The sequence below is a fragment of the Corapipo altera genome, unplaced genomic scaffold (assembly GCF_003945725.1).
Source record: "Corapipo altera isolate COAL_440 unplaced genomic scaffold, ASM394572v1 359, whole genome shotgun sequence".
Taxonomy (NCBI): domain Eukaryota; kingdom Metazoa; phylum Chordata; class Aves; order Passeriformes; family Pipridae; genus Corapipo; species Corapipo altera.
Window position 1 is genome coordinate 999,050 of NW_020884948.1, and position 17,937 is coordinate 1,016,986.

The 17,937-nt window shown below is 35.8% G+C and overlaps 1 protein-coding gene across 4 annotated transcripts in view; it reads right to left on the reverse strand.

Annotated features, from left to right (window-relative positions):
• ADCY1 (adenylate cyclase 1) overlaps positions 1-17,937 on the reverse strand; it is a 162,901-nt gene that overhangs the window by 16,849 nt on the left and 128,115 nt on the right. For all 4 annotated transcript variants that reach the window (XR_003530820.1, XM_027662823.1, XM_027662822.1 and 1 more), the window contains exons 11-14: positions 14,853-14,937; positions 10,884-10,973; positions 7,713-7,969; positions 6,969-7,095 (exon numbers count right to left, since the gene is read on the reverse strand). Coding sequence is in view for 3 of the 4 variants with exons in the window: in XM_027662823.1 (XP_027518624.1) it covers positions 6,969-7,095; positions 7,713-7,969; positions 10,884-10,973; positions 14,853-14,937 (559 nt within the window). In the remaining variant the exon portion in view is untranslated. The remainder of the gene's footprint in view (positions 1-6,968; positions 7,096-7,712; positions 7,970-10,883; positions 10,974-14,852; positions 14,938-17,937) is intronic.

Here is a 17,937-nt window from a genome sequence, read left to right on the forward strand (position 1 = left end):
GAAAAGAAAAACCTTTCCAAATAGCAGAAAGTTAGCTGAACCTATCAAACAGCTTCTACTAATTCATCCTTTGAAATTAAACTGAGCATAATAATGTAGAGCAGTAATGTAGAGTGCGAATGTTTCTCCTGTATCACGCTTCTACATTAGGCAAAATCCCTTAAAGTTCTTAGTAATTTAAGCTCTGGGCTACTTTCAGGATTTGATCAGCTAAGTATATCAGTATCTCCCATTGTTCTCCATTATTTTTAAATAGACCCTTGATATTTTTACAGAGTAAGAAGCCAGAACAATCCCACTTAAGTGGGTCTTGGATGCCAATTCCTTTCCAGGTAGACTGATACAGAGTAGCAATATTAGATCCATGTTTCAAAAAAGAGAAGCCTGTAGAATCACCAGTCAAACCTATGTCATTTTGCAGTAAAATGCAAAGAGACCGGGCTAGTCAGTAACGTCAACAGAGAAAAAGATTTTAAAATTGAGCATCCTTAAGAATGATATCTAATTTTAAAAAGTGTATAAAGATAATTAGCATTTCTAGAGATAGTTTTAATTATGCTGGTGTTTGTCATGAAAACATAGACAGTTCCTTCACAACAGAAATTCTACTGTTGGTGTGAATGACAGCATTCAGAAAGAGTGCTTAGGAGTTAACACAACTGAGGTTCCTAACCCAAGATACTGGTATCTTATTACAGGTGCCTTGACTAACAGGAATAAGTGGGAGTCATACATTAGGAAACAATTCTAAAACTCAGACCTCTTATTAGAAAAATACTGACTATCTAGGGATCTCATTTGGGACTCCTAGGTCTGCAAATTCCAGCCTAGTCCTTCATGTACTCATCAGCAAAATTACTTCTCTGGAATTTGGTCCTTGTTCTTAGAGTGACTTCTGGTTCTACATTCAAATTTCAATTAGAAAATGGTTGATCAGGTTATATAATTAAACTCACAGAAATTATATCTTATTCTTTGCTCCTCAATCACATTCAGAGAACAGTAACACAAATCTTCTACTGTGACTCTAATATGATTTGGTTTATCTAATTACAATCAGTGGAAGACTGGAAAGCCAAATTCTCAGGCATTATTGAGAACCACAACCACATAAACCACCAAGAACCTGTTCTAATTTTTGTTGGTGTCCCATTTGTATCTGAAATTTGGTATCCTGATTTATTACAAAATCCACATACTTTTTTCGCTATCCATTCCTGTCTAAGTAGGAGAAAACCAGACACCTCTTGCCTTTGTATAAGCTACCAATATATTTTCGTGTGATTTCTTTTTTCCAGGAAGCCAGGTTTTACTTTCCATGACGAAACTTTGGAAAAAGCCTTTTTATTCAAATTACACAGTTCACTTTGATTTGCAGTTTACTTCTGTATTTCTAAATTTCTTTACAAACAGAAAGAATGCAGAAAGACAACTGATTTTATAGACATAAATTCTTCAGGAATTGTTCCCGTTTGAAATAAATTCTTGTCTCCTACTCTGTGTAATAAGAAACAGAATCTATTCCAGCCATGAAATATCAGTAAACACTAAATAGCAATGAAGTTCTGCAAGAAATACACCTGAAGCTCTTACTCTAAGCAAGTATCTATTTCCTGTTTGTGAGCTGTTTTCCTGACACTTATTTTGCTGTTTAAATTTCACATGCTCTTTTCTTAAAATATCCTTCCCCTATTTTGGTGGCATAACTCTGTCTCTGACATTGTTTTCTATAAACATGTGAAATGATCTCTGGCATTTCGTTTGACTGTTGCAATTTAAATGTTCTAATAGTAAAAATAAAAAAATTCTTCCAGCTGAAAATCCAGACTGAGCTTGCAACTCCATTTTTGCACCATACTGAAATATAGGAAATTTTACTCCAACAACAGCAAAGGGATTTCAAAACTGAACTGATGCTCTGAATAAAAAAATCCATTTGGGGCTTGTTTATCCATTCTTCTATTTTTTTAACAAGAACTTTTTCGTTACTTAATTCCTAGGAATGTTAATGTTCTCATTTAAGCTACCAATAACATATGGGGCAGAATACCAGCCTAAAGAACAACACTCCTTTGAGTCAGGGCATAGGGATTTCTGGACTGTCAAAGGAATCAAGTAGGGGTGGGTAAGTGGAGTAATCAGTTTGATACACTGTATGGATAGTGATGTTGCTCACTCACTGACAGTGGCTGTTCATTTCAGATCTGGAAACATGTGACCTGATTCCTCTGCCTTGCCCAGTTGTGAGCTGAAATGTGCATTTTGGAAGATGTGGTTGAAAAGGTTCTTCAGTACACCCATCATTGTGTACAAATGACAACAAAGGTTTCAGAGCAAGCCTAACCCATGACTAAGTGAAGAAATGAGCTCTTGAGTGAAGAACGGATGGTGGAAATCAAACTATCAGAGTCATGTCTGAAGGGGTGGCAAAATCCTCTAAGAGCAGGGAAAGGCATCACCATTGCTAATGGTAGAATGCTACATCTCCAACACACCTAGCAAGTATCTCCTCCCCTCTTTGGATGCAAAACTCCTAACTACAGTCTTGACTCTGAGAAGGTTCAGTTGACAAAGATGAGACTGTGGGAAAAAAGAAACAAAGATAACTGTTCAGAAATTATAGGGGGAAATATGGTTGCTAGTCCCTGGATGGAATATGGTCAGCACACCCAACTTCCCTCACACAATACAAAGAGGGACTAAATGGAGCATGGAGTGAAGGCACCACAGCCAGGCTCTGTTGAAACCATTGCAGAGGAGGGAACTTGCTGGTACTTTTTAGATAATAAGCTACATAGCAGCTGGAAACCAAGGGATATAAAGGAAGATATTCTGCTGTTGAATCAGCAACTGTGGCAAAATCAGTCTCCTTGGATTGACGCATATCCCCATCCATCCCCATTACATAGCATCCCACAGTTTTTATAATGCTGGTAACTGATTACACATCCTTTGTTTGGGAAGTGGTCTGAGCAGTTGTATCAGCTGACTGTTTAAGCCTAAACATGCTGTAGCAATGTCACTGACTGAATAGTTATTACATGAAGATACAGTTTCAAGATTCAGCTAAAAAGAAGCCTCATTTTTTGTACCTGAAGGTGGCACTAAAGCCACAGGGAAGAGACTCATCACATTGCTTCTGCAGGGCCAGGTTTTTGAGAGGAAGTGCTAGCACACCTAGCAAGTCTTGCTTCCAGACTGTAAAACTTGTATTTCTTACAAGTGTTGTGGACTAGGAAAGCCAGTGGAATTATATTCTAGTATTCCCTGAAGAACGCATCAATTAGTCATATCATTGTATTATATTTATTTTCCTCCACTGACAAATCCTGGGTGAGGGAGCAACTCCATTCTTTGGCAGTTTTAGATCTTCATAAATTTATTACTTATATTTATTTGTTCATTCTTTTCTTTTGTCCCAGTTTTGTTAAACAATCTGCATCATCAAATGTGAATATCAGTAACAAGTAAGGAAAATGTTCCTATATTTGCTACGCATAGTTATTGTCATATGAGACACACAGAGTTACTCAACAATGCTATACAGAAAATGAAATTGTCCTCCCATTGCCTGTTAAAAAAACCCAACAAAACAAAGAGCAGATATTTTCTGGAAATACTGTGATATTCAGAAAGGTTAAATTTGGAACAGAAAAATACCCTAGCAAAATCAACAAGAACCTATAACACCACTGACATGTGAACAGTAAATAAAAATATAAATGTTTTTACAACTTATCACAAATCAAAAAAATTATTTTTTCCATATAAAATATTTTTTCCACATTTGTACATAAATTATGCAAATACATACTGTATTATCTGTGTTCTGTTTATGCAACTCAGATGCATGGAAAGTAGATTAACTTATCTTGAAACTGTATAATTTTTCTTAACCAGTTTTCCTTGTTTGAAACCTACTCTTCTTCAAAACATTTTTTTTTCCTGATGTGGCAGAAAAAAAAAATCTATGGATATGTTTTCCTCAGACCTTAGCAGAGACCACTGAGAATCTATCTATATATTCTTACTAATAATAATATTAATTTCAGGACACTTTCAGGGTTTAAAATATAATTCGTTAGTACTAGACGGTTTATTGTTCATGATGAAGTAAAGAAATCATCTATGAAATCTTTTTTATTACAGCTTATGCCGCAAATGCTTTTATTCATTTGATAATATTTTTACAGGACTAGCCCTACAACAAATGCTACTAAAAGTATCCAAACAAAGTGCTTACAGCTTCCAGAATAGCCATTGAATCTGAAATTCTCCCAGTTGTAAGCCAACAACTGAAAAGTCTGCTAAAATGATGTGAAGACACATAGCAGGGGCTGGCTACGGGGAGATGTGAATCTAGCCTTAGCATGTGGTTCATGCAATTCAATGTTTGCACAAAGAACTAGAACACTTACTCTGTAAAACAGAAAATCTCCATAGGCCCTGTGCGGTAAGTCAATGGTCTTTCTAAAACTTCTGTTACCAAAAATATAACCAAGTTAAGCCAGCATGTTTCAATGGTAAGTAGTACCATGGCTGTAGATAAACATGACCAAGACTGCTTTTAACCACACAGAGGGCTCCTGCAATCCAGCAGCTAGAGAAAATTGGTCACTCAAGAATGTAGTTTTTATTTGTCCCCTCTTAAAGGTCGTTAAACAATTAGCAGCTTGGAGTTTGCTAACTATTCAAAGGCAGTTTTAACATACAGATATTTCCAATCAACATTGTTACCAGAGCCTTAAATACAGATTTTTACTGTGCTGAAGAACCTAGCAAGTACAAAGTTTTGGGGTTTTTTGCACTTACCCTTTGAATAGATAAGCACCATAAGCATCCATCATGTAACATCCATCATGGACAGTACTTCTGTATATTATGTTAATTAGCACTTGGACTCAATATCATTCACAATCAATATACAGAGAGGAAACCAGAAGAATCTTTCTTACATATTATCCACTATTACTTACTGCACAGGGAATGGATCTTCCTCTTGGAATTGAGAAGAAGAAAGGTAAACGCCCAGATCATCTAAGAGGCCGAGAACCTATCCAGGATACTGATTTCAAAGAATGGTAGTTATGTTGATCTCTAATACTGAATTTTCTACCTAAACTGATTTTTTTCCTTTCTCAATATTATAATGCAAATTTCACAGACAAGGTGGCACCACATAAGTACCTGATCTTAAAATGGCATTTAATTTCAGATGAAAACCACTTTTTGAAGTGGTACCTGAAGATGCCACTCAAAATTTGATGTTTTATCTCCCCTAATTGTCCCTTGGAAAAAGTGCACAATGGTTTTAACAATAGTGGTAGATGGCTAGGTATGTCTATACAACCTGTCCTCAAGAAAACAGAAAAAGTTCATATTTCTTCCTTTACTACTGTCCAGTTCTGGTCTTTCATTAGACAAGCATCCCATAGGTTTCCTGTACTAAATTTTAAAACTAATTGATTGTGAATTAAAAATTAACTTAAAACTAAGAATCTTTAAGTAGTACCTCCATTAAGGATGCACAGTTCGTCATAAGAGCTGGAATGATGAAAAGCATTTAAGATGCTGGAACTCACTCTTGACCTGCTGAAAGGCCACAGGATAGCAAAACCAGTATATTCCTGCTGCTACTCTATTTCCAGGTTAAGAATAACATACAGAAGGTCTTGTATTCATGGATCATATGGCACTCACTTACTTCCACCACAGTATACACCTAGACATGTGCTCCACTGAATTTCAAAATCTAACTACCTTTTTCTTCCATCTAAAAACTATATTTGGCAGCACAGCAAGCAGAAACTAGCATCAGTTTGTCCAAAACAATCTTCTGAGGCTGACAGACATACCATCTATCAATACTGTAGGTCACAGGACAAAAATTAAACTAAGCAATTTTGCACTGAAGACTCAGTTAAACAGTGCAGAGTCCATGGAAATTATAGAACAAGATAATCTTAAGTTGAAAAGGACATGGACATAGTTTTGGACATGAAGACAAACAAGAAATCTCAACAAAGCTTAACTGTTAGATAGGAAAACTTTATAATCAGAAGATAATAGAGCTAAGTCATTCCTGACTTTTGGAGCCAGGGATGTGTTTCACTAACCCATGTGTTCCAGTCTTGATGTTATGTGTAAAAGCAGGCACTGTGATGATTTATACAGTCCTCTTGACAACATAGTTAACAGGGTGTAGATGAGAATAGAATGTGACCTCTGCAAACTACAGGACTGTAAGATTTACCATACGGGCAATTTCCAAATTGCACCAAACCAAACTTACATATTGAACTTTCTCCTTCCTTCAGGAGCCAGTGTGAAACACTTTGGAGGTGGGAACTGGACTGCTAAGAGGTGTGACAGGAGGTAAACATATCTTGATGCCCGTGTTATGGTTAATATAATTTCTATAGGTTTTGCCGTGATTATGATAGTTAGGAAATGTATTTTCAAAAGGAGTGCATGCACTTGGTACCTAAATAAATTTCTGATCTTCATCTGGGAAGGAGTTCCATAGTTTCATTGCATGATATGGGTATAAATATTTTCTTTTATCAGTTTTAATTGCTTCTTTTCAGTTTACCTGAACACTGACTTATTTTCACCCCTTTTTGTGTAATAAAAGATAAAAATCCCCCATGGATTTAATTTCTGTATCTCAGGTTTATATTGCTAAGAGTACATTCCAATGCACCTTAGATATAAATATATTACATGATTGACGATGTACTGGAACAACTTCAAACAAACAAAAAAAAAATTACTTCTCCAGGAAAAAAGGAATTTTATAGGTCTGTGGAAAGAAGGCTCTAAAATAAGTTTTCTCTGTGAACCCCAACAGACATGAGAAATTTCGAAAGTCTTAGTCCAACTAATTTGTCCCGAAAGTGTTTGCAAACCAAATCAAAAAGTCAGACATCATTTTGTATGCATGGATACTATAAAGTCCTGTGACTCACTTGCACAGCCCAGAGGTAGTCCAGACGCAGTTTCAAGTCCACCTGTCTTGAATGCAGTGCCAAAGCACAAGAGAAAAGCAAAATAGCTAGTATTGGTTCATAGCCACGCATGTAGAAGGACCCACCCCTTAAAAACAAGAAGAAAGTAAACAGGTTATTCTAGGGTTTCCAATACCTAACACCACATACTTTTAATATCAAATTTTTGGTTTAGAACATGTGGGTACACTCTAATCAATAGCCTTTTCTGAAAAGGCTTATCTGGGCAGGGCAATGGATGACAGTATATCTGATCACTGATCACACAAACAAGCGATTTCTTGAGGACTTTATAATGCTATGCATTATTATAATGTGTGTGTATGCTTTTAATTAGGAAACATATCAACACTGAAAAGCTCAAAAGCTTAAATGAAATTGGAATTTGTTGAGGGCTGCTGAAATACAGAAGTGAAGTTTTTAACTGTTTTCTATTTCATATTATAGTTAGACTGCAGTGTGTTCAGCTGAAATACGTTACCATAAGACTACAGAATGCTAGCTCCTAAAAGCTGATCTCCTGTTGATGGATATTACTAGATCCTACAATTGCTGGGGAGAGGATGTTTAACGTATTTCTTATGTCTCACTGATTCTATAGCCCTAAGCAGCACTGAACACTAGAGGACAATTCACAGATTACTAGGCAATGTCATGACTATCTATAGAGAATTGCCCATTGCTTTAACTTTGCAAGATACCTACCCCAATGCTTTTCTGTAACCACTGAGTTCCAGAATAACTATGTACAAAATTGTAACAAAAAGCAGGAGAATCATTTTTGGCAAGGAAGATACTCGTAGAAATATTGCCAAGGTGAGAGTCCCCACTACACAGGAAAGGAAAGCATAGTGGGCTGTGTCACATGGAAGTTCATTCATTGTTTTATTTGTTCCACCAGGAGAAATTATAACTATTGAGCTGCTGGAATTGGTATTCCAAACCCAAGGCATGCAGCCAACCTAGAAAAGACAGGAGAGGTGAGAAGAGGAGAAGGTTAAATACGAAATAAACAGAAATGCAATTGCTATGAAGGCTGACTGTGGTTCATTTCTAATTGGGAAAATATGGCTGTGGAGTTCCCACCCAACTCAATGTTGTATGAAAATCTCCTTTTCCTGCAATGCTTCACGGAATTTTAGTGGAGAGACAAAATTTGTTCATTAGATGCCAGTTAGGGCAAACAGTTGAAGTTTGGGCTTAGCTGAATAGTTTCTTTCTCAGTGCTCAAAATCAACAGATTCTCACACCAGCATATTCCTGCAAAATTAAGGAACTTCAGTTAAGCTTTACCATGGCCATGCAGGTGAAGAAGGATCTTGCACAGAGCACAGAAATAACTGTGTTTGTTTTATTGACTATGTAAGTCATATAAATTTTAATTCCTTAAATACAAAATAAAATATATTTTAATCATTGAATGAAAAACTAAACATGAATAATATCTTTTTTCCATCTCAGAGCTACTTCTGCTGTCACATATGGTTCAAAAACAAGGACTCATCCTTAATTATCCCTCTCATTTCAGTTATCCAAGGAATTCCATTTCCTCCCTGAATTGGAAATAAAAAAAAATGTTTTAGTGCATTTCTTATGGGAAATTTGGGGAAATTTAACCTAGTTTTTTTAAAGGCAATGTCATGTACACATTTCGGAGCTGTTACCCAAGGAAGAGAGGAATATCTGGCAAATAGTGCAAGTCCCTACAGCTCCAGTTTTAACTGCAGTCCAACCTTTACCCCTAACGAAGGAAAAGGATAAGAGTTAGTATAAGTGGGGGGAGTGAGATGGTAGCGTGGATTTGATTTTAACAGGCACTTCCACATATGCCCTGCCCTGTACTTCAGCTTCTCTTTTTAAGTGTGTTATAAGACCTTTTTATTTCATCCTAAGCACTGGCAATGAAATTTTATACCATGCTGTAAAGTAACTGACAACCTTAAGGGTGATTAAGAAATGTATTTTACAGGGGGTTGTAGTAATTTAAAAAGATGAAATACAATAAATATGATTTGAACTCATAATGCCTAACATTGTGAAATGAAGAAGTGAAGTGAAAAATCCCTTTAATGTGATTGGGTTCAATATCCTTAAAAATGGCTCTTCATACTAAACTCATCCAAAAACATACACAGGCATGAGCGCTTCATCAATGATCTGCAATCCACCCAGGAAAACACCCTCTGCTGTACAACCAACAGTGAAACCTCAACATCTAGCTCCTCTGACAGATGAGAATTCTAGAGGCATTACTTTGCAGGAACTAATAATTTCTATGGATGAAACATTTCTCTTTAGATTACAGGTTATTTTTATTAAGGAAAGGATAAAGTTGTATTTGTGACCTATTTTAAGTCCTAACTGAAGGATTACTGCCTTGTTGGAGGACAGAACTTCTGAATTCTAATCTGACTTCTTCCACTGTTGTTCAACATTTCTTTAGGGCTTACGATGTCTGTTTCTCATTTTCACCATCTTTAAGTGGCAATGATGGTGTTTGTTTCATTCGGTCAAAGTAAGTGTCAGATCTACGGAGGCTGATTCACAAAGATTTCAGCTATCATAACATTAGTCCTAATCCCAAAGTCATATACACAGAACTTGCTGAGAAGCTAGCCTGGAGGCACTGCACAACTCTATGCATTGTGGGCTAATGTTTACACTAAGAACCACATATATGTGTGTGTTCTGCTAGGGCTGTGTGTTAACTAACACAGCTGATGTTCAGGAATTCCCAGGAATGTCTGAACATCAGTAATTCTTGGTTTCTCTCAGGACACTGGAATTCACAGAGAACGGATCCACTGCCCATTCAGTTCATGTGGATAAGCTTGGTATAAGTTCTCAGGGAAGGTCCAGGAATGAGTGAATACACAAAATACAAAATAAGGGGCTTGGTATCTCAGTTAGCACTGAGAATTGCTCATGTCTTCTTAATGGTCAGAACACATTGTTTAATTCCCCTAGAGAGGCATAATTTCACACATCTGCCTTCTTAGCATTTCCAGTTGTGTTTAGTGTGCTATTTTTTGTGTGAATTCTTTCTTTTGAGTACTCTCACATGTTTAATCCATTAGCAATAGCAGCCAAAATGCTGAAAATGAGTGTTTGGTATTTGGCAAGGCAACTGAATGAGAAATATTTAGGTGGAAGTTTAAATTTGAATTCAAGTACACCAGAACTAGCTGCTAGTCTACAGTAAAGGAAGCTCAAGTTTCAGAACTATTAAGCAAGGTCACTTCATAGAACAGAAGCTTTCTAGATATTAGATGTGGATGGATCGTGTAAGTAGCACACTGTAAGCACCTCTTCTTGTTACACAAAACTGTCCATATTTTAAGATGTCTTAAGATCTTTTCTGATCTGTCTGGACTAAAAATATCCCCCTGTTATTACACAGAAAGATGTTTTATAAGTTGCCACATAGAATTAGTAATCTTGTTTTGACACCATGCCTTGCCTATCACAAAATATTAGCCACTGAACTAGTAAGCAAGTTGAACATTTAAAAACAGTTTTCCCATAAAGTACAAGACATCAGCAGACTATATGATACTAAGTTTTGATATACAGATTTCTATAGATGTTGACTAGGTATGATCTATGCAACTTGCTAATTGCTTTGCCATTCCTAATTCAACACCTTGTCAGTTGAAGTTCAAATTACAGCAGAAGGGTTTAATTTTGAAGAAACATGCCCTGCAAGTATGAATAATAAAGAGAGTAGGAATTCACCAGACGAGACTATGGTTGCATTTATCAATGCAAACAATGATTGCATTAATGATTGCATTTATCAACGTGTTTAATGGATCTGTACCAGGTTGTTCTTTAAACAGAACACTAAATTACGTGATACTTGATATAAATACTCACCACACATCCTTGAGCCACGGAGTATATTAAGATCACAATAAAAATACACAAAATGGTACGAATTTGTATTGTCAGGCACCCTGGAAAACACTAAGGAAATAAAAAAAAGATTTATAGATAAATATTTTAAAATATTTTAAAATATTTTAAAGTGGGGTAGATATTTTTTAGTAGTCTATAATGAGAGGTGAATAAGGGATATGGAAATTTAGCCTGTATTGCAGTTATTATTGTGTAATAACTGTTATGCAGTTATTATTGTGTAGATGTGTTTTAATGGTAATCGCAGTTTTGGGGATAATAAATATGAAATTATTATTACTATACATTATTTCTCACTATAATTAAAACTCTTAGAAAGTTTAGTAGCATGTCTACTCATGATGTAAATAATAAATTAGGATGGCATTTGATATTGCTTTCATGGGAAAAATATCCAAAGCAACTTTTGCCTTGCAAATTGTCAGTTCCAAATTGTGACCCAAGAGAACATACTGTGATAGTATAGAATTTTGGAGTGGTATTTACGTCTTCTGCTATAATAGCTATGTTAAATGCCATGCCAGAATAGTTTTAATTATCAGGACTCATTAAAAATATTGAATTTGTCAGAAAGAGCAGTAGAGAACAAAAATATCTGGTGAAATAGAGTCTTGCTTATCTCCATTTTTACCCTGATTTCATCTATCACACTTCTAAATGTGTGAAGTTCTTGCTGCTGTGAAGCCTATGACAGAATGTGAGAGACGAAGGGTAAGTCTGTCAAACTTGTTCCAGTCATACTTATCTACTCGGCTTTCAAGTAAAGCTGCTTTCCTTTCTTACCCTCTCACTGTGGAGTATTCATTATATACTGGATCCGTGATATATCTTTCAGACCACTGGACTTCTTCCAGTGACTTCAAGGGTCAAGAACCAACTCCAAGAAAAAATCAGATTTAAAGTGGGGACAATCCTATATTCTTTAAAAGGAGGGGGTTCAGATTTATCAAGGTTGAATTTGACTTAAGGTCAAAGAGAGAAAGCAAACACCTGATTTTTGGACGAAAATCACCAGTTGTGAAGGAAAGCTGTTCACTTCATGGCTATCACCAACATCAAAAAGCATAGCTTCCAGTAGGCAGCAAAGTAGTCACAGAGAGGGACTGTGCCTTGGCACAACAGAAATCATGTATTTAAATACCTTCCCTTAAATACCTTCCCTTCCTTTCACATATGCAGAGACATTTTGCCTATATGTGTGACCATGAATTAAAAATTGAGGTACTTATAGGTGAATAAACTTTGTTTGGGATGTGACACATGAGAATACAGCAATTACAGTAGAAATAAAAAATGTATGAACTGCAAATACATTCTGACTTCAGTATGAGTTAAGTCCTTGTAAGTGTACATGTGGAACAACCAACATAATGTCAATAATAGATTTGTATTATGGACCTGAGTTACTCAGATACACCATAAACCAGATTAAGTATTAGTCAGCATCAATAAAATACGTTAGGATACTCAAGGTATATCAGCTTTAATAAAAGAGTGAGCATATTGCTGAACCTCAAATTGGAAGAATCTGAGATTGAAAAACTGTGTCTCAAGGGAAACGATACAGCATTGTCCAAAATTACATTATGAAAAAAGACTGACTATTTCTGCATTTATTCATCACTATCATGTAGTTCAGGTTGGAAGGGACTTCAAGAGGCCCAAAAGCAGTCTGCCTTAACCCCCAGAGTCCCAGGGCTATTTTTGCACAGCTGGTCACTCCCCAGCCTATGTTATTGCAGGCAGTTCTTTCTTCTCAGGGCCTGGACTTTGCATTTATGCATGCTGTATTTCATAAGATTCCTGTTGGCCCATTCTGCCAGCCTATCTAGAATCCTCTCAATAGACATCCTGACAGCTATTCTCCCAAAACTGGAGTCACTTCACGTGAGTATACTCCATGTCCTTCTCCAGGTTGCTGATAAAACTGTCGAAAAGGACAGGATTCAGGATAAATGCTCGTGGTACCCCACCTACTACCAAATAGAGTACAACCATAAACTGCTATGCTCTGAATTTGATCATCCCAATGGCATTTTACCCATCAAAATGTCCACTCAACTAGACCAAAATCCTACACACACATGGGGTGGAATGTGCAGATTTATCCATATAAATAAAAAAAAAGTTAATTTTGTTTGAAGGAAATATATACATTCCATTAGTTCAGTTTGCAATCAAATTCAGTTTGCAATTATCTACTGTTTATTAAAGAGAGCTTGTTAACAGAGGATTGTTAACAGTGACAAAACAACACACAGATTCAAAGACCATGTGTCCTGACACATTGTGCCAATTTTTTTTGGTCTGTGTGGTAATAGATGTTCTATACATTGACATGTTAGGTTATTGTGTTAAAAAGAAAAATTTAAAAGATAAGGTATGAGACATGTCTGAATTAAAACTCTGACACTAACATGATTTATACTTCTGACTTTAAGTCATTCTAAGATTGCAACTAAATTTTTACAATAGCATAGAATTTTCTGCTTTATTTTCTTTGTTTTCTTTTATTTGTGGAATTTTTATTAACTATATAAGTACTGTCAGAGCCCAGAAATGCTAGGTAACTAGTACAGTAAAACATTGTCATAGTTGTTTTAGGAGTAAGGCATTCAATGGTAAAGCATGGAGAAGCTGAGCCACTTATCTAGTGTGAAAGAACAAATAAGTGACAGAAGACAGATTAAAATAGAGGAATGACTGGTTTACATTCTATACATTCTACATCCTTTATACATAGCATATTCATTATATTTTATTTACTCTATAAGACAAATTTTCACTATAAAATTTTAAACTGTGATATTCTGATGTTTTATATTTCTTTATTTTTCTAATGGTTGATTTGATCCTGTAAGGTATTGAATCTATAGAGGAACCTGGAATAAATACAGATTTTGTTGACTGACAAAACAGATGGAACACATCTCAAGTTTGCACTAACCCCAGGGAAACCGTATAAAGAGAAGTAATTTCCCATAAACTTCATCTGTGTTTCTAACATCTACACAGAGAAGAATAGATGATAAACTTTGTCTTAATGAAACAAAAAAGATCATCAAAATTACTCCCAAATAATTATACAAGTTTATAAATAGGGTTCTACTCTGTACCTGATACTCTTCTAATATGTTATTTAAGTTTCCATTAAAACAATGACTTTTCTCCTGCCAAAGGACATTTTTTTTAACTAAAATTAGTGTGTGCTAATCAGAAAAGCTGATTAACTGTGTAGGTGTTTTGTCCTGATATTTGTCTGAAAAGTCTAAATTTAGATTAATCCACTACAGATTTCTTTCATCAGAAAATTAGCCTGTAGATGCTTTATTCTGATGTGGCAGACCTAGTTCGCTGATAATGCAACCAAATGTCCTTCTACATCATTACTGTCATGAAAATATAATGCAGGAGAATTAATAATTACTAAAGGTTTTGAAAAGGCCAAAACATTGTACTTTAGCATCAAAACAGCTGCAGCTTTGGCAGGAAAAATTTTGAAAACAGAGGGGAATTTATCAGGACTTTATACCCAGATACCAGCTGAAATGGAAGAGAGAACTACTGTGCTCTGCTGTCAGAAAGGATCAGAAGTCAGATTAAAGCGGTTGTTTTTCTGAACACTGCAATGATTCAGTACCTAGTTGTAAGTGTTAAGGGACGATGTAGCAAAAAAGACAGAAAGCATACAATTAATGGCACTGAATGCTACAGTGCTGTAATAATTACTCATGTAAAGTCTACTTTCAGGTGATCCATCTTTGTTTTTGAAATGCCTAATCCATTACTTCGCAATGAATTTGATAAGCACATAGCTTTCAGACTCTATGAATCTGTGAAACTTACAGAGATGACTTCATATTCCAAAGGACAAGTACAGTATGGACACCGAAAGGAAGAATAGTCATAAAATCTTAAATCACTTACTTGTACTCGTGTGACGTGTAGATACATAATACAAGCCACTAGGAAGCATATGCAGAACACCAGGAGAACAAGAACTACGGTACTCCTAGAATCAAAATATAACAGAAGCAATGCAACTCAGTAGCAGATGAGAACAAACTTTGTTTGGGGTCCTTCTGAAATGGTATTTTAAACCAATGGTGTAAGATCTCCTCCTCAACCTTGCTGTAATACTAACTACAGCGGAGGAAATTTAACAGTGAAGTGCACTGCTCTCAAGACTAAGACACTAGTAAATGTTCTTGTATATGGTTCCCACTCTGGACTCAGCAAGGAGATCAAAGCACCTCAAAAATTCAAATATATGTTGTGTCAGGAGAGAGACTTTCTAATTGTAGGCTAATGCAGAATATTCAGCATGATGACTCTCACAAGGGAGTATGTAATCCAATTACCTGGCCTTGGCAGCTATGTAACAGTTACCAGATGCTTTTTCTCTCTTTCTCAAAGATTCAGAAATCAGAGGTCATTCAATTCAGCCACTTATCAAGTCAAACAAAATCAGACCAGACTGCCTTCTAATGAAACAGAACAGAACTCCTTCCTCAGTCTTTCTCAATGGTTAGACAAATCTTAGGTTTCACAAAGGCTTGTTCTTCATGAGAAGAAGGGTGAAAAACAAGAACTTTCCACCTACAGAAAACTTCTGTTATTGGAAAAGTACTGTATGGATGTGTGCAACTTGACAAAAATAACTCCACCAGTGCTGGTACTGGTGCATTTGATTTTTGCTTAGGGATAGGCCGCCCCACGCCAGCCATGGAACCAGGGCTGCATGACATCAGCATAACACAATCTTCACGCCTTCTTTTCTAGCTTGTGAGAACAAACCAGCCAGTCCAGAAGATATGAGCCATGGTTTCATATATATATGTATCTGTGCCCTTGACGATTACTGGGGAAAGATTGGTTATATAGGGTTTCGAACAGTGGAAGTGTGCAATTCTCCTGTATAATTTCTAACTATTTGGCTTTGATTTCAAATTCATATAATGATTCCTACCGATACAGGAACAGGGAAAATTGTGTATTGTAGTATGTGTAACCAGAATGGGGAGGTGACTCTATCACAGTCAGTATGGATTCTGAATACAAGTGTTAATAGACTACAGGCTCTCATGCTTCTAGAGAATTCACTTGTATTCAGGATGATAGTATCCTAGAAAAGAATGCAGGGGCCATGAATGCAATGACATCTTTTAGGCAGCAAGGGATCAAGCCTTACATAAGCCTGACAGACATTTGGGTTGGCATTTGTAAAAGGGGCTACATTGTTTTTAAAAAAATAAACACAGTATAAGACATCAGAAAGGTTCATCATCAGAGCTTTTAATGGCTATATTGCATGTGTTCCTCCATAACTGGACAGATTAGGTTGACTGGAACATAACCTTACTTTCAACAACTCCATCTGGGGACATGAAATATGCCTTTAGCTGAGAAGCTGTTTTGCTCAGATGATGTTAGGAATTGTGAGAATGTCAAGCCCATTGCTTTCTGTGTATTTATGCAGCAACTGGCTTTCGTACAACATTTAGTTGTCTAGATTTTGAATCTCCTTCTTGGAATATTGCCGTACATCACTTCTGCCATTAGAATAACATATTAGAAGTCTTGTTTTGGCTTTTGCATTCTTTTGTCATATTTATAACTGCTTTGGCAATCTAAAGAGCAGCCCAAAGTTACAAGTTCTGGGGAGAGGGGAAATTTTCCTATATTTCAAAGTTTTAATTTAGTTCATGGTTGCATATGTATCACAGTGAGGGAAGAGCCCAGCAAGACTAGTAATTTGGCCAGAATAACAGACACTGGAAGAAAGAAAGGAGCATTCAGTGGATGGATTTCCTAACTAACCCAGTTCATCTTCATGACCTTCAATGGTGATATTCTGCTGGAGCTTGTGTGTCTGTCAGATCAGACCTTAAACTAAATCTCTGTCCAGTTGTTTTTTAAGTGACAGTACTTTTTGGAAAGGTTACCACATGATTCTTGGAAATTCATTCTATTTTTTTAAATTTTTTTCTCATTGTTCAAAATTGCCATGTATTGCAGTTGTGGTTTACTGCAGAAGAGGGTGAAAGAGTTCTTAATTATGTTCCAATTAGTCAGCAGAATTGTTATTCTGGAAATGATGATGTAAGTGATGATTTTTGTCAGTGACTTTGAATTCTTCAGATGAAAGGTATTATACAACTTATTATTATTATTATTATTGAGTTTAAAAAAAGTGTTTTGCAATCTTTCAGTAAGAAATAATAGACCAATAAAAGTATTACCCTGACTGGGGATTTTTGAATAGAAAAAACCAGAATTTTAAATTTTGGATTTTCATTAACTGTGGCCAGCTCTATTCTCACTGAAATTGTAATAATTAGTAAAAGTGAGTAAAGTTTATTTTTAATGTTTTGATATTCTAATATAAAAAAGCTTATTACCAATAAGTTTTATACCTTAAACACAATTCTATCTACTTATTATAACCTCTAGATTTGACAGTGAATTTTAATTATTTTTTTTTTAGTAAAAAATCACATAGAATTGACAAAATCTGAAGCAATCATTAAACTGCATCACCCAGTAAAAGGTATAGAACAGCCCTGAAATACATCATGAGCATTTGGTTTTTTCGGGGTTAGTGCACTCAAGGCCTGACTGCAACTTATGGGTGCATGGCCAAACTATCCACTAGGCAGTTTATGTAGTGATAGCATTGATACAAAAAACCTCAATGCAGGCTATAAATTTGGGTCGAAAAGCTAGGTGGATACTTCAGTACTTATTTTCCATTAAAATCCGTATAGTTTTATCTATGTTGCTATCAATACCTGAAGTACCTCATCCAAAGTCAGCACAAACACATCTAAAAAAGCTGTAGTAACACCTTTGTTTGTAGCACAGAAATGCTTTAAATAAGTTAGAAATAAACATGGAAAGTTTAAATAAGTTTAAATGTGGTTTTTTTACTTCTAAGTGCATCCTTCTACCAAAAAAAAAAAAAAAAAGATAGTGAAAAGTGTCTCCTTTGGACAAATAGATGGAAAGAGAT